General features: G+C 36.2%; 1 protein-coding gene and 1 long non-coding RNA gene across 2 annotated transcripts; one reads left to right on the top strand and one right to left on the bottom strand.

Moving 5' to 3' along the window:
- Positions 1-1472: 1472 nt before the first annotated feature.
- On the top strand, positions 1473-4891 carry LOC137934021 (uncharacterized). Its single transcript, XR_011109152.1, has 3 exons — positions 1473-1774; positions 1968-2047; positions 4816-4891. It is a non-coding gene; the product is annotated as an uncharacterized lncRNA (long non-coding RNA).
- LOC137934016 (histone acetyltransferase GCN5-like) lies at positions 2629-17076 on the bottom strand. The gene is made up of 13 exons (XM_068778199.1): positions 16403-17076; positions 15443-15507; positions 15237-15317; positions 14978-15049; positions 14056-14224; positions 13208-13251; positions 12978-13077; positions 12283-12351; positions 6752-6806; positions 5292-5410; positions 3691-3784; positions 3250-3391; positions 2629-3140 (listed from the first exon to the last, which is right to left on the bottom strand). The coding sequence occupies exons 1-13, from the start codon at positions 16946-16948 to the stop codon at positions 3074-3076; spliced, it is 1623 nt and encodes a 540-aa protein (XP_068634300.1). The 5' UTR covers positions 16949-17076; the 3' UTR covers positions 2629-3073.
- Between the last annotated feature and the right edge of the window lie 1000 nt (positions 17077-18076).

Below are 18076 nucleotides of genomic sequence, written 5' to 3' on the forward strand. Positions count from 1 at the left end.
AATGGAGTCTGCGAAGCAGATCCTAACTTCAACTACCGATGCGTCTGTTTCTACAATTGTGGAGCGAAGGCCTGAACAAAGCATCATATCTGAATAAATAACTACGCCTGCTCGCTGGGTTTTACATGTACGAATGTGAATCTTGGGTAATAATTAAATAATTACTCCATTGCTGCTTCATGGTGTCTCTTTTTGCATCCGATACGATACGCAGATAGTTTCACATGTGTGGACGCGGCTCGGGATGGGTTTACCAAAACCCGAACCTGATCCCCTCCCTTAACCCGTTCTTCCGAACCTGACCTAACCCATAAATAAGAGCCCATTAATAATTCTTAAATTGAATTTTTTTATTCTATGAGAAAAGAGTTTTTATTTTTAAATAAGAGGGTATAAGCGTCCATGTGAAAAGTCTATTGAAACAAAAAAAAATCTTTAAATACCCTAATTAAAGTTAAATAATTATTACTTTTTATTAAACCAAATATTGTTTTAATATGAAATGGGGGCATTATAGGTACACATCCTTACCAACAAAAACCCGACGGGGTTTTATTTCCATCCTTATCCCCGCCTTGTGTATTTCTAGTTAGGTTGGATTGGGTTCCCCGACTTGATGTTTACCGTTACCCGCATAGAGGTGGTTGAAATACACCTCCAAACCAATTGTATTTGAAAATACAATATCTAAACATTTGTATCTGAGAACCGATCTATTTCAATATTAATGTTAAAAACCAAATTTTTATTTATGAAAAATATTGTTTGAGTCTTTATTTTTAAATAAGAGGGTATAAGCTTCCATGTGAAAAGTCTTTTGATACAAAAAGAAAATCTTTAAATACCCTAATTAAAGTTAAATAATTATTAACTTTTTATTAAACCAAATATTGTTTTAATATGAGAGGGGGGCATTATAGGTACACATCCTTACAAACAAAAACCCGACAGGGTTTTCTTTCCATCCTTATCCCCACCTCGTGTATTTCTAGTTAGGTTGGATTGGGTTCCCGCCAAACCCGACTTGATGCCTACCGTTAACGGCATAGAGGTGGTTGAAATACACCTCCAAACCAACTATATTTGAAAATACGATATCTAAACGTTTGTATCTGAGAACCGATCTATTTCGATCTTTAAGATAAATATAATAGTCAAATTAAAATTTTTAATATTAATATTAAAAACCAAATTTGTCTTTTGTGGCATGAACTTAAGTATATTAATTTATGATTTTAATTTGAAAATATTATCAAGAATTAGTTTTATTAAATTAAAACTATAACCTACATCATATTTGTCTATCCAAGCTGTGAGAAGGGATGTTTATTGTAGGGGCAGCTCCATTTTTTGCAAAATCGACCCATCTCATTCATATAGAAAGGCCAGTTGGTCTTGCATCAGTTTCTCCTCCAACCCTAGGTTTTAGCTCTGAAAGTCTGAAAAGAAAGTGTCATTTGTCATTTCTTTTATTTATCCTCTAGAAATTTTGTTTGAGTAAATCCCGCTCGCTCTGAACCTTGATTCAAATCAAGAAGAACAGAAATCGAGACTACCATGCTTTCTTGTATTCTCCGAGAAGTCTCTGAATCATACTCCAAAATCATACGACTGCCTAAGGTCATGGCGACCAAAGGTCCAGATAATGGAATTCGGCAGCCACGTTCAAGATTTCCCGACGAGGCGCATTGAAAGAAACCGCTATAAGATGTACCTCTCGGGGATGTTTGAGGCTGGGGATTGAAGAAGACGACGAAACGATCCATGAAAGCAGGTATATGATTGAACCAATATATGTGACCAATTATTTTCTCATTCATATAGAAACGCTCTCTGCGACGCGTTTTTTTACTTATTGTACAGAAGGGCAAACAATGAAAGAAAGAAGAAGACAAAAAGAAAAGCTTGCTTCTATACATGTATTAGTTGCATATTTCCATTCATTCCTGACTCGTTTCTTTTGCCAGACTTTCCAGTGACTCAAAACCAGGCGAGGGATACAGACCTCGACGCTCGCCAAGAAAACAATAAAACGACCATCTATCAGGTATTCCTGCATTTGTGATGTGTTCTTTATGGTTTTCGTAATGAATTTGATATCGATTTTGCTTCGGAATGAAGCGGTATTTACTCTCCTGTTCAAAAATCATGACAAAGCTCGTCATCTTCTTTCCCTATGTGGTAGTTTTTTCCTCAATGGGAGGACAGAATTCAGTCAACAGCTGAACTCAATGATGGCCATAGTTCGTATAGAATGAGAGCAAATGCCTGAATAAAACATAAAAAAGCACCACCATCTAAATAACGAATTCTATTCAGTAATGATATCTCATTTCTGCATCAATCTATTGAGATATTGTGCATCTTCTAATAACATAACAGAAAAGTACGAATTTCTATATTTTGATTTTATTTTTGAATTGTTGATGAAAATCTAGCCTCCCTGTTTCGTTATCAATAAAACTGAGTTTGCTAACACCTCATCTGTGTTTTATTTACTCCGTAACTGTGATTGTGTTCAACTTGTCATGACACCCTGGACAAGAGCTTCTGCAATTTCTCTGTTTCTATGCCTATAACATTTATCAGTTCTGGCCATCCAAAACATTCGGCCTTTTTCCTCAGAAATATGAAAATGGATACCCGTTTCGCTGTTTCCTTAATTTGTACTACAATATTGTCAAAAACTTACAATACAAAAAGAAAGACCCGTCTACATTAAACATATTTAGTTAAAACACCATGGAATTTATAAGCAAAATTTCCCAGAATATAAATACCATAACTATTTGCTAGACTTGATTGTCTCAAGTTGACGACGGTACTAACAGAGCAAAAAGCAAGTTTGCTGCAGCTAGCTGTAGTGAGGTGGTTGCAGTTTGTGGGCAAAACCAGCAGCAGAACTAGGGAAGGAGGGAGAATCATAATGCATGGATTAAAATTAGTTGGAAACCAATGGAAATGCACATGACACATTCCCCAGAGGAACTGTATCAACATACTCAACACTTTACGTATGTACAGATTTGGACCTCTCATTGGCTAAAATACTTTCATCATAACCCGCTTAATTTTACTGCTGAGCTTTGTTGCAAGCTTGAAGGCCAGATTGAACTTTGTTGGAGAAGTAGTTCTCAAGCCTGAGCATCATAAAAAGCTTTATGTTGAGACTAATAAATATATTTCATACTAACCACAATTAGATGGTTCCATACACTCGGTCAAAAAGAGAGAAGGAAAGAGACTCACCTTGTTGCACACTTATAATAGATGGTTTCAGGAGAGTTATAGGTGCGTGCATTAGCAAACATTCTCTTCACATCAGCTACAAACATTTCGAATGTCACATAGTATTGCTCAGATTCAAGTCTCTTAGACATTGTTTTAAGATCTGTTTACATGGAAATTTCACACAAATGAGAACATTGTGTATTTAAAAAAAAAAAAAAACCAAAGAGCAGTATATAGTATTCATCAAAAAAATTATTCTACTCAACCAAAAGCATCCTAGTTTTCATGACAAGAAATCTACAATCTTTTTCTTGTAACTTGGTACAAGGTGTTATTGTATCAACCAGGTTCCAAGCAGGGTCAGTACAATTAAGCAAGTATGAGATAACCGGTAAACTTGCCACATCTTGACATATAGCAGAAGAGGCACATGCAACATTAGAAGAAAAGAAGATTTACCCATAGGATCCTTGATGATATCGTAGTAGTCACGCACATCACGTGCATCAACTGGTTCCTTGAATGGCCAAGCCTCAGGATGCTCATTCATCAACTGCTAAAAACAATATCTTTAATGTTAACTTATATTATATTAGACACACACACAACCTTTCTGATACTCCATTTTGCAAGATGTTATACTAAATGGCAATAACAAGTTGAGGGCAACTTGTAACTCAAACACTCAAACATAGTTTTCTTTCAGGAAATTTAAGAATTTCATTGAGCGCAACCACATAAAGTACAATGGTTTATTGGACATCAATGCCAATTTGAAATATGTCAATGACATGTCCATATTTTGCATTATGTGTTATTCAGAATAAAAATACTTAATACACCAAATTGCTGAAAGCTCTTTGAACAATTGGATATGAAAATACAAGAAAATGGTTGTTAATGGACTGCACATTCTAGTCAGAGACTTCATATAGCACTAGGTGAGTAAAGTCTTTCACTGTCACCAATGAACAGGTAATGTATGAAGAAGACCAAAAGTCAAAATATGACTCTGGTGAGGAAAACCTTGGAAGAGACCAAATTACTAATAGATTCAGTAAATTACAAGATTAGAATTACCAAAAAGCATGGGAGGTACAAAGCTTTGACAATGATATACTCATAAGGTGTTCTACATTAAGAACATAACAAGAGATATACACAAATCCTTGGCTTGTATATTATTTCCAGATACCATCCATCAATTTGCAAGAAAGCACAACCAACTCAACAAAATGTCTCCAAGGATTCATTTCTTCTCAGGTGTTGGAAGTTTAGTCGAAGACTTGATTCAAACCATTGAACATTTATAATATGTCCACCAATTGATCACGTTTTCCTGGACAGCTGAAGTCACCAACTTCAAAGCTTGCAAAAGAGTTTCAAGTATTAGTAAACAAGACATTTCCTGCTGCTCTATAATATTTGGCAAGGTTTAACTTGGACACAATGTGTGATTTCCAAGAATTTGTATGTCTGGTCTAACTTGCCATCACAAGAAACAATACCCATGACAAGAGTACCCCTTGGCCAATCTTGATTCCTTAACTGCCAGAAACTTATGGTCTTCTTCACGGTATCCAGATGGCACACCACAAAAGAAGCAATACTACGGTTGTGAACGGCGACTCATCCAGAGTGATCAGCTGGGGAAAAAAACAAGTTTACTTTGCCTAGGTGGCTGCTGCCCCTATTGGAAGAGGTGTTTGATCTCACTGCCAACATGGACATCTCCCATGTCCATCTATCCACCAATGCTGCTGTTGATGAGCTTGCTAAGGACAGGCAAATCTTGCAACACTCACTTTTAAGCAGAACTGAGTTATTTGCTGTAAGTCCTTTTGTATCATGCTTTTCATTATGTGATTTTGTTTTCTTGTGCAGTTTTTAGCATACATATTCATGAAGATAGGAGCCTTTGTACACTGTCCTCAATGAAATCATCCTTTCCGTGTTTCAAAAAAAATAAAAAAAATAAAAAGTGTTTTGTACTCCATAGAAACTATTTGGCGACTATTGAAGAGAGAGAGAGAGAGAGAGAGTACAGAACAACTACTTGCCTTCAGAAGTGCACGCATGAAGTTATTCAATTGTGCACGATAAGTAACACTATCTGCAGAAGCATTTGCTGTTCTAAATCGTGAATGCCCCCACTGGTCAGGAGTCCATCCTGCTTCTCCTATTACATACAACAGAAAGTTCCATCAAAGAACGACGCCTATGAATGGGAAAGAACTAACAATTTACTGCTGAAAGGAGAGCATGAGAGCTTAAACAAAGATATGTTAAATCCACATTGTTTTGAATGTTGATTCCACATGCACACTACACCTACTACCCATCATGAAACTAGAACTGGAACACTCACACCAGAAAAACCTCCATGTGGTCATTAAGACAGGCCCAATTCACAAGCTCAGTATTCTTGACCAAAGGTCCATATAGTACTGTTAGATGAGGAGTTCGACATGTAAATTGTCATCCAACAGATTAGATTAGAGCAATCTTAACCAAATCATCATGCACATGACTGTTCCATAACTAAAAATAGTTTAATTTGGAGGTTAGGAAATCAAAGATTTTCATCCTTAAAATTCTCTTACAGATCAAACCTTCATTATAGTGCTACTGTAAATGGAGTTACTGCAGCACTGGAATTACTACAGCAGTAAAAGTTGACATTTTCTTCTCACATTAATGGAATTCCAGAGCCATTTAAGAGAAAGGAAATAGAATTTCCAGATGAGAAAGAAAACTAGTCTTCTCTTCCTCTCTTCACTCCTACTCTTTACCGTGCACTTCTTTCTTACTTACTGTCCTTTCTTTCTTTCACTCACCTCAAATCTCTCCTTTGTGAAACATAATTCCAGTAAATACAAGTTTAGAATTTTTATATTCAGGAAAAAATTGCGAAACATTTATTTCAATAATGCAATTCCAACTACACTTAAGCCCATCGCTCTCTCCTCCAAACAAGTTCATCATAGACACCATGCTCATTTCACCCAATTTTAATGATGGGTTCCAAGAAAAATGGTTTCAGATAATTTGGTCATTGAAAGGGGATGACAAGAAACAAAAATATAATCTTATATACAAACTTATCATATTTACATGGATCTGTAGAAAAAAACAAAAAAAAAATGTAACAGTGTTTAGAGGAAGTTGGAGTAGTTTAATTTACCCATAGACGTGTCTAGATTATGCTCCTTATACAAACACTGGCTCGAACAATACATTAAGAGAAGCATGACAAGAAAATTGGAACCTTTGTGAGTCCATTCACTAAACCAGGATCCCATGGGATTGGCAAAGCATTATGTTTGACTCACCAAAAACTGTTCAACTGGGAAAAATGTAATAGTAAAAACTGTATATATGATTGGATGACAATGCTTAGACAATATAATATACAGACAAACATGTGTGTATGTAACAATTCTCAATGGCGTCCACTGTTTACTCTACTGAGTGCAAGGAACATACGAAAGAGTTGAGAGAAGAGGTAGACACTACTCACTTAATCCAGGAATATCCTCTACCTTGAGTATTTTTCTTGGAATGCCAGCCTCTTTCTGGATATAACAAATATCAATAAGCAGAAAAAGTTGTGAGCCAGCCATGTTAGCAAATCTAGAATCCCTACTTACTCCAACAATTTCAAGTAGAAGTTCTGTTTGACATAATCCACAGTGTCCATTATCCATGAAATAGCTCACCATCATATGGTGAAGTACCAATGTACCATAAATTGTAGAAACCTCAGATGAGATCCACCCTAAATGCACAAAGGAAAAAACAGGGACCAGAGCAGAAAGTTCTTCCGAAACACAAAATACTCACTCTTTTCTTTTTGAAAACACATGTTTTACAAAAAAAATCTTTAACAGCTATTCAAAAAGAAAGAACATATATAAATCCTTTCGGGAAAATAAACCATGTCTGAAGTTTCTCTATTCAGTGCTTACAATCAATCAGATAAAACACATTTATCAAGGGCCAACACTCAGAATAGCTATGGACATCAAGAGTTTTCGAGTTTATTCAAGGAAGAACAGGGAATCTTTGCTACTTGGTTCAGTGAAGAACCTAAATTTGAGTTCAAATAATTTTAATAGATTTAAGGATTTCAAGTTTTAATTTTACTTAGATTAGGGACTGAATTTAATAGTTTATTTGGGCTTTGCCATAATTTTCGTTTTTATTTTATTTGAGTTATGTTTAGCAGGCCTTATCTTGCATAACTTTAGGGCCCATTAGTTTATTTTTAAATTCCAATCTTAGCCCTAAATCTTTAGTTATTATGATGTTTTAATCTAGACCTTTAAATTAAAGGTTAGTGGTGATATGGCACTCCACCAGGGCCTTGTCATCTTTTGCGATCACTTATTTGGCCCCCTTATCATTGAATGCGACTCCAGCTTGGTGATCAGTTGGTGCTCTTCCCCCTTCTCTGAGTCCCCCTCGATATCATTGGTCTACCTTTCATGACATTGTGGATACTTTATCCCTTTACTCTTACATTTGGATTCATGTCCTAAGATATGCCAACTTTGTGGCTGATTCTCTTGCCAAAAATAGAGCTTCCCTACAATCTCTTATTGTACCCAGAATGCCCATTTAATTGTTTGTGCTTTTGATTGATAAAGCTCATCAGCTTTGCCCAAACTCATCAGGCTCAAATTTTGAGCCTAATCTCAACGCAGCTATTGCTGCTTTCCCCAAACTCTCTTCTCTTCTCAATTTCTTCTATCTCTCTCTAAGATTCTTATTTTCAAACCTAATTTGTCTAATTTCAACATCCTTTTCTCTTTTACATACCTTCTTTTATTCTTTTCTTCTTCAAACTTTAATTTTTTTCATTTTGTGTTTAAAATTAAATTGGAGCACGCTTGGGAATTTTGGTCTCCAACCTTTTCTCTAAAGCATAACCCTTGTGTTAGAAGATGGACTCAAACCCATACATCCAAGGAGGAGGCCCACACATCCAAGAGAGGTATGGTAAATAAGAAGACTTATCATAAAATGGCAAAGGTGTAATTAGTCAAGGAGGAACATGTAGCCCTAAGGGCATTATACACATTGTAACATCCTCTCTAAAACTATAAATAAAAGTCTTTGGCTTGGGTTAGAGCATTCAAGCTCTCTCCCCTTCTCTTAATTCGTCTAAGCTCTCTCTTTCTCTTTTCTCTTTTCTTCTTCTTTTCTTCTCCTCTCCCTCTCTTACTTTTTTTTTTATGTCATAGGATCCTAAATTCAACATAGTATCAGAGCAGGGAAAGATCTGAGATGGAAAAGGAGAATAAGATGGAGGAGAAGGGGAGGAAGAAGAAGAAGATGAAAAGAAGAAAAAGAAACAAGAGTTTCTTGTTTTTCCTTTAGTATTTTTTCCCAATTCATGTTTTTCATTGGATTTTTTATCTCTCTTACCGTATGTTTCATATAGCAAATTATATATTGTTAGAAAGATATTTGAGTCTAGTTTTCAACTCAAAAAGAATCGTTGAGATCAGATTTTTCTAGAAAGAGAAATTGACATCTGAAGCAGCAAAGGTCAAATAGCGGAAAAGTTTCATGCAACAGCAAAAAGCTTCAATTTTTTAGTCATTTTATGCCATCAAGAACAAGACTTTATATGAAAAATTATATATCAAAAGAAATATTTGTAAGTCTATTTTCTTACCTATTCAACAAATTTTAAATTTGAGTTTTTTATATGGAGATATCGATCTTGGAAGAGTCAATGGTCATGCTGGCTAAAGGAGAGAGTACTCAGTTCGGCCAAATTACAGAGTCTGAAATCTATCAGATTATTTATCTCAAAAGAAGTATATTTTAAGTTATACTTGGATAAAAGGTATTTAAGACTAGTTTCAAAAGGAGAAAAATTTATGTCAATATGATCTATATTTAAGGAGAAATTCGCATTAGAAGAATTAAAGGTCATGCTGGTATCCTATTGCATGTGAAGATCCAAATTTAAGCCGAATATTTTTTTCTTAACTTTTTGAGTTGTTGTTATTGGTCAACAATATCAAAAAAATATCTCATGATCTACCCTTGGAAAGTTTTTGTTCGTTAACTAACAATATATGGAAAAAATCTTTAGAAGATCATCTTATTTTCATAAACTTTCCTTGATTTATTTGTCAAAGATTGCCTTACCTAAAGATTTCAAGAAAAAAAAAGGCAAAGAAAGGTGTTTTCTTTGATTGCTAAGTTGGCACCAATTGAAGATTGAAGGAGGAAACTACCTTATTTAGAAGATTTTTCCAACCACGAATTTTGTGAGATTTTGTTGGTATTTTGAAAGATTACAAAGAATTTGATTTGGTATCTTGCCTAAAAAATTAAGGCAAAAAAAATTGAAATATTTTTTGGTGAAGTGGCGCCACATCACATAGGAAAAGATTCCTTAAATTATTTTTTGGAAAGTGGCTGTTTAAGGAAAGTTTCTCTCTTCTTTGATCTCAAACTTATTCTAGATCTCTTTGATTGTATGTGATTTATCTATGTTGCCTCAATCTCAACTTGCCTAAAACCATAAAGGACAGATCAAAGATAGAAAATTGTGAGTTGGCATCCAAGTTGTACTTTGGAAAGATTTGGAAAGATCTCCTTTGTTTTTTTGGAAATGGTTGATTTAAGAAAATCCCTTTATGATTTGATTTTCTGATATTCCTTCTTAATAAAAAAGGAAGATAAGAGGTATGATTTAAAGTGATTTTCATCCAGCACATGAATATCTCCTCTTGATTATCTAGTGATATTTTTTAATTGCCTAAAGAACCAGTCAAACTCGGGTTGTTCTCACCCTACCCAAGTTGGTGTAGTTTGACAAGGAAATACAATACTTGGCTAGGCATGAGTTACTCAGTTTATAATATTTGAACTAGTGAAGTTGTTGATACTAGCCTTCTTTTACTTGATCATACAAGAAGAGGATTAGCACTTGAACTTGCAAAATATTTGTTGACTTCAAACTGGGATCATTGATATTACCCCCCAGCTTGAGGGGGAGAATAGAAGTAGAAGTACGAAAGATGAGCACATTGGAGATTGTTTGATTTATTGATTATCAAACAGCACTTGGTTCAACTTATTATTGGCAGTCTATTACTTGGCTTGACTCACTCACTCAGTATCAAAGCTACTATTTGCTATTTGTTGTCTACTATCTACTAATGATTTGACTCCGACTTGATTATTACCCTGGATTATTACCTTGGATTAGCCTCAGCTTATTACTTGATGCATAGCTTCCTTATTCAAGGATAAACTTGTTGCAGATTATCTTGTGTGTCCTTATTGCTCTTATGGACTTTTTCTACCTATTGGTTATCCATTGTTATAGAATTGCCTATTTGGTATGTATTGTTTGGGCATTGCCTCATTACCGTTGCTGCTATTATGTCTCTTTGACTGAGACATTATTATTGAAGGACTCCTTAGTTGCTGACTATTGTCAGCATTGGTTATTCTGATGAAGAAAATAAAGCACATGGTGGCCCCATAATATTATCTTCCGGTGCAATTTTACTCCTACCATTTGAGAGTTGGTGCCCTATGTTAGGACACCGTGATGGAGGAGCTTATTACTACACTTCTAAGCAATGCCTATAGGCCTACTACCTACAGAGGATAGGAGTATGCCCAACATTCAATGTGAGTCAAGTCTATTATTCACCCAAGAGGTGTTTTTTTGAGCTACCCTGAGAAAATGGGTAGACTCTATGCCCCCCAGTAGAGCTACTTTTCTGCCTGTGAAATTCAGCTGAAAGTATTTTTTGACTATGAACATTTGACTAGAGTATAGAACTTTGTCTTATGGCTAGGAGTGACTTTACTCTCTTATATTACGCCAGTTGGGTCTCTTGGTAAAGAATAAAGAGACAACCAACTTGAGGGGGAGTGTTAGAAGATATGATGGATTGCTATTTTATACGAGAAGATCATATCCACCATTTGCTACAAGCTGGGTGTTTATGATGTTCTCTCACCCCTAGCTTGAGGGGGAGTGTTAGAAGATGGACTTAAGCTCACACATCTAAGAGAGGTGGCATCATGGTAAATAAGAAGATTTATCATAAAGATGGCACAATGATGTAATTAGTCGTCTACTTATGTCTTTTCTTATGTAAAGCTTGTAACCCTAAGGGCATCATAGACATTGTAACATCCTCTCTAAAACTATAAATAAAGGCCCTTGGCTTGGGGTAGAACATTCAAGCTTTCTCTCCTTCTCTTAATTCGTCCAAACTCTCTCTCTTTCTCTCTTCTCTTCTCTTCTTCTTTTCTTCTCCTCTCCCTCTCTTACTTTGCTCGAGGTTTTAATCATGGGATCCTAAATTCATCACAACGAACTCTTGTCAACTAAAAAAACTTTTCAATCTCAACTAAAAGATAGTTTCATCTTCTACAGCACTCAGTCAGATATGCATGTAGTTGTTTAGTTTATTTTTTATTTGTTGTTTAATTTTCTTCTGAATTTAGCATGAAATAAAAAAATTCTTTAGACCTAAAACCATTTATTCTCCTCTTAGTCGTTTGCTAAACTTTTCTAAATGAATTCCCTTGCAGTACTACTTCAAAAGGAATGTGTGAAATCAATCAAACTTTTAGATGTTCAAGCAGGTTACATATCATGGCGATGTCAAAATACTTACGAATGCCATTGGACCTTTGGCACATTGGTCACATCAGTGGGTTTCTCATGTAATCTCTTGCATTCAACTCTCACCAGGGGATAAGCAGTGTGTGTGTGTGTGTGATCAACAGTCAAAAAATAATACTTTTAAATCAACCTAACCGCATTAAGCAATCTTTATAGAGATCTCAAGTGTTAATGACTGTTCCCTTACCAATTATGTTTACATCCATTTCCAATCTTCAAAAAAAAATTTAAATTTTGCGACCCCCTTAACTAATCAGATGATTGGCTTATGGTGGTCATTATGTTTGATTTTGGCAACCTCTTAATCAAAGCAAAATTACAAAAATTTAGTTCACAATCTTAAATCTACAAGAAGTAAAAAAGCTATTGGATTGTACCTTTTGGAAATCAATTCCAGGATAAACGATGTGACAATTAGACAGTTCTCTTATCTTCTCATCAATGGCCTTCATAAAACAGTAGAAGACAAATCAGCTTAATATTATAGCTAACTGTAAACTAAATCCAGAAAAATCCCACAATCATCTGAATATTTTAACCATCCCAATTTGTAGCCATCTTACGACAAGTACCATCCTCAAAGCAATCTGAATAGTATTCAACATATTATACAAAGGAAGGCTTTTAACCAATCTGGAGCATTAAGAGAGATTATTTCTTATCATTTCAAAAAACAAAAAGAGAGATTATTTCTTCGTCCTTTGCATAAGCTAAAATAACTCCCACATCTGAAATAAAAGATAGAAAGACATTATGTGAGAAGACACTATGTGAGGGTAACTATTATAGCAAATCAAGAAGACTCAACCAGCAAAAAGAGTGGTTTGGATGTGGAAGTTCATGATTCTCTCAAGCGCTAGGAAGGTGGGTGAGATTTACTAACAGGAGACATTCCTGGGCAAGTACTGATTTCATTTCTAATCATCATAAAAAAAAAAAACTTTTAAAAAAGGACATTTCTGGGTAAAGACACTCGTCCTAAATGAATAGTTGCTTGAGGCTTCAAGAAACCATTTCAATACACGCAGACCAAGCATCATTTCCACAGAAAACTCGAATACTTTGCTTTTACCTGTCTTTGTCTGCGAATCATAGTTGACAGATCAGTATAGGGAAGCTTTGGATCAATTTTGCATTCCATAAGAATCCCACCATCATAATCTTTTATGAACCTTAAAAAAAAACCAATAAACAACAAATAATATCATCACATGGCTATAATGAGGAAGCAAAGAATATGCATCTCAACTGGTTATCATAACAATTACTTAATCTGTACAAGGAAAAGAAACTAGAACACACCCATGCCACTGGTCTTTATCCAAGTCAATCTCCTTTGTAAAACCCTACCACCACAAAATATGATCCAGATCAGCTAATTACGAACCCAAAGTGAATATGAATGAAATTGCTTTCTGGAATTATATATAAAACCATAACGAAACAACAGAAAAGCTAATTTCTGCAAAACTTAACCATCACCCCAGATTAAGGGCAGCGAGCTTCGGGTCAAGCCAACTAGAACCCATTCTTATTTGGGTTGATCCAAATTTTAGAACCGAGTCAAGAGTCTAGACACAAACTTAAATGGTGGGAGTGCAGGTTGCATTTTTTTTAAAAATATAGATTACACACTCACACTACACCCTATAACTCCTGTGAAACTTGAAACCAAGACCTTACACAAGAAATAACTCCCCACCCCCCACAATGTAGCCATTGAACCAAAGGCACTATCCACCTTGATTAACTTGGCTAAAAGAAAATCTTTACTTGGAAAATACAGTTCTTTGTTTTTAAAAAATAATAATGCAGAAACTTTAAGAAAATCACTTAAAACAAAAATAAAAGATCAGTTTCATTATCAGATAACAGGTATAATTATGCGTATTTTTTCATTTCAATTTTTATTTTTACTTTTTGAAAATCCGATTAATTTATTTCAAGAATTAATAATCGTAATACAAGCTACAATCAAATTTCATTTGTAGATTATAAAGGGAAGGATCTCCTGAAAGCAAGACGCTCACGCGAGATACCATCTTTGGCCAAAAGATCCAGTAGAAAGTTAGCTGCTCGGAGGGCATGCTTCCATTTCATTTTCCCTTAAAATCAAATAACATAAAAGAGAATAAAAACACAAGGTGTACCTGTTTAATGAAATAACCTACAGCATTGTTATCAGCATAGGTTAGAAAATGTGTGAGCCCATCCACATCACGTGCATGCTGTTTCAAATGATTCATGAGCCTGGTTCCATAACCTTTAACTTGCTCATCAGCAGTTATAGCACAGAAAGCTATCTCTCCAAATTTTTGGCTGTGAAATCCAAACAACAAGTTGAACCAATTGCAGTTGAAAGCACACAAAGTAAGAAAACAAAAAGAGATTTGCAACTGTTATCAGCACTTTCAAAATCGCACTCTGAAGCTTTCAAAGAAAAAAATGGCACCATGAAAGATGAAACTTTTTGTTGAAACCATTGGGCTAAAAGGCTCGAACCTTCAAACTTTTTAGGAAAGCAACCCCACGGATCTTATACAAGGACTGGCCCGGTCGATACAAACACAAATTCCAACACTCCCCCGCACGGGTAAACCCGTGGATAAATTCACCGGAAAAACCCGGTACAAACTCCTGGAAAAACCCAGGATAAATTCAACAAAAATACCTGGGACAAAATTCGGTGGGAGCGGGACTCGAACTCGGGACCAACCTGCTCTGATACCCCCAATGGTTTAAACATGGTATCAGAGCAGGTTGGTCCCGAGTTCGAGTCCCGCTCCCACCGAATTTTGTCCCAGGTATTTTTGTTGAATTTATCCTGGGTTTTTCCAAGAGTTTGTACCGGGTTTTTCCGGTGAATTTATCCACGGGTTTTCCCGTGCGGGGGAGTGTTGGAATTTGTGTTTGTATCGACCGGGCCAGTCCTTGTATAAGATCCGTGGGGTTGCTTTCCTAAAAGGGTTCGAGCCTTTTAGCCCAATGGTTTCAACACTTTTCTCAAAGAGAAAACATCATGGCTTAAAAACAAAAAAGGAATTATTCAATGATACGCAATTTCCCGTCTACCTGATATATGGACGATATGTAATGCCACCAACAACCTGATTATGCCTGATAACCATCACAGATTTGTGGCTTCTGCAAAAATTAGAGAGGAAGTAACAAGAGCAAAAAGACCAACTTAGACTTTGCATGTCAAGATGGACAAAAACCAAATAAAAATTGTGATAGTAAAAACAATGGTGCACCTATAGCCAAATTAAATAGTAGGGCCTTCGAAAAGGTTTAAATTCTATGGTTTCTTTAAACTTTTCCAAATACATACCTGTCCATAACAAGACGGACAATGTACTCCTTTGGCATATTAGGTAATTGTCTGGCAAATATGTTCTTCAATCCTACCAACCTGAATAGGTGAAAGTAGCGAACGCTTTAGCGATGGTGCTTTTAGGAAGACAACAGTACAATGTAGCTAAACATTCACGTGTATCTATGCAAACAATATAAAATAAAGGATCTGATCAGTGATACCAAACCATATGCTCATCAACTCCATCGTTTGCAAAACACACAAACTTCAGTCTTCCTGCATCTTCCTGCACAAAACAGTACCCATCCACAAAAGATAACCCTATTACATGGGGGAAAAGCAAAACCACTGCAACAACACTTCGCTATCTAGTCATAAAATGAATCCTACAATGCACAACTAAACATCCAAATTTTGTTAACCAGATGACAGTAGCAATTATGCTGCTAATTCAGTCAATTTCTCATGTTAATGACTATTGATAACAGCATAATGTATGCAACCTTTTGTTGGCTGATAATATTTTTCTCTTATTTTCTATCAAACATTCTTTACATTTCCATTTCCTGTTTCTTTTGATCTTTCTTAATTAGCCCCTTACGTAATTTCAAAAGTATTTTCATAACAACAGTTTTTCATATATTAAGAGGAAATTTTCTCACATTCTTGAACAACCATTGTTTAAGAAATTTTAGGAGTAATACTGTCGACTTTTGAAGATTCTATCTCACACTTTACCAGTTCCAGGATATTAACTTTCTCCTTCTGTCCTAGTTTACAGAGATCACTTCCCTTCATTTTATCTTGTGCAGAATAATTATTACTGATACAGTAGTTCACACAACCTTTGAGGAATCGTCTTGGATTAGATTTATCTTTCATCTAATATCAAAGCCTAGATAAACTATAAATGTTGCTAAAATTAAGTTCACAGTGGAAATTCAAACAGATTTCAAGTTATTTTTTATCACCTTGGGACTGCTTACTTGGCCAAGTTTATTTTCTATCATGACTGAAAAACTTTACTTAAGATCTACCAGTAATTACAGGGAAAACTTTCCCGAAACAGACCATTAATAATTAGGCCAAAATAACAGCTATTCTATATTATAAGAAATTAAAAACATTATGAGGTCATCCAAATTCTTAACAATTAAAACGAAGCTCCAAAATCTCCATACCTCTCTTTTCAAAATCTCTTCTCTCGCACTGTAGGCTCCACTTGTCTGTATGTTGTCAGTGAATATCGCCTTTACGGTATCCTCCTTCACCATAATACCCGCTATCGACCCCACAGATGCCAGCCCTCCCGCCGTTTGGGCAGAGCCCGCAGCTGTCACAGCATTCGCACGCTCATCCTTCCCGATCTTCGAGTCATTTTTAGCCGAGGAATTCTCTGCTTTCGGCTTCACATTTCTTCCATTTACATTGTTATTGTTATTACTGTTCTCCAACCGGGTAGCAGTAAAGACTCTCATAGAGTCGTTATCCTCTTCGTCGGAGTTCTCCTCCGAGTCCCCCGAATCCTCGGCGTTTTTGGCGCTAATGCTGTCGAGGTCGTCGTTGGAGGTGAGCGCGGCGTCGGAGAAGGAAAAGGGGGGGAAATTGGTGGGGTGAAGGTCGTCCGAGTTGTTGGGATTTTTACGCTTGTGGGCGGAGCTGCAGACGGAAGCGGAAGCGGAGTGTGAGGGGGAAGGAGCGGTGGAGTGAGCCGAGTGGCCGTCCATTCTGGGATGGGAGGGCTCTGAGCTCGGGCTTAGAGGTACGGCGAACAGAGCATGAACCAGAGGTTCGGGAAAATTGGGGATTTCGGTCAGATTTGGGCTTTTTGGGGTTTTCGTGCCGGCTTTCCGGGGGAAATTTGGCAAAGAACCCTTTGTTATCGTAAGTTTTTAATGAAAAACTCTTATTCTAAACAAGGTTACAAGGGGTGTATTTATACATAATTTGGCACTAGAAGATCCATCGGCGCCTTATCGTTCACACCCCCTGCAAGTCGAGTATCGGATTGGAACATACATGAAGTTTGGATAAAAAAATTTCAAAGTACTTGTGGTGAAAATATCAGGAACCGACAGGTAAGATGACTGTGAAGTTTATCGCCAACGACAAGTTCTCAAATGAAGTGATAATCTAATTCAATATGTTTGACTCACTCATGAGAAATTAGATTGGAGCTTAGGAAGACTACACTTTTGTTGTCACATAAGAGAATAAGTGGTTGTGGAATAGGAATATGTAGATTGCAAAGGAGATGCATAAGTCAAATAAGTTCAGTTGCAGTATGCGCAAGAGCACGATATTCAGATTCACAATTGGAACGTGATATCGTTGGTTGTTTTTTAGTACTCCAAGAAATCAAATTGTCTCCAAGATAAATGGAGTAACCAGAGGTGGAGCGACAAGTATCAAGACAACCAGCCCAATCAGCATTAGAGTAAGCAACTAGAGCACCAGGAGTAGCAGATGGGCGAAAGGTAAAGCCAAAGTAAATGATACCTTTGACACATCGAAGAATACGCTTAACAGCAAGAAAGTTATCTTCAGTGGGAGCATGCAAGAATTGACTAACAAAATTGACCGCATGGGCTATGTGAGGGACAGTGATGGTCAAGTATTAAAGGGAGCCAACGAGAGACCTATAAAGAGTAAGATCCGAAATAGAGAACCATCAACGGACAAATGTTGTGAAATGAACATAGGGTAGAAACAGGTTTGCTATCAAGTAGCTGAGCTCAAGTAAGAATATCCGTTACTTATTTGAGCTAACTGATAAATAATTCATCGGTAGTTAGCGAAGCTTCAAGGCCAAGAAAGTAACTGAGTGGACCCAATTTTTTAGTGCAAACTTAGAA

This window comes from Aristolochia californica, unplaced genomic scaffold (assembly GCF_029961685.1).
Source record: "Aristolochia californica isolate CCGP_79_NKW_82.1479 unplaced genomic scaffold, dmAriCali1.0.hap1 SCAF_6, whole genome shotgun sequence".
Taxonomy (NCBI): Eukaryota; Viridiplantae; Streptophyta; class Magnoliopsida; order Piperales; family Aristolochiaceae; genus Aristolochia; species Aristolochia californica.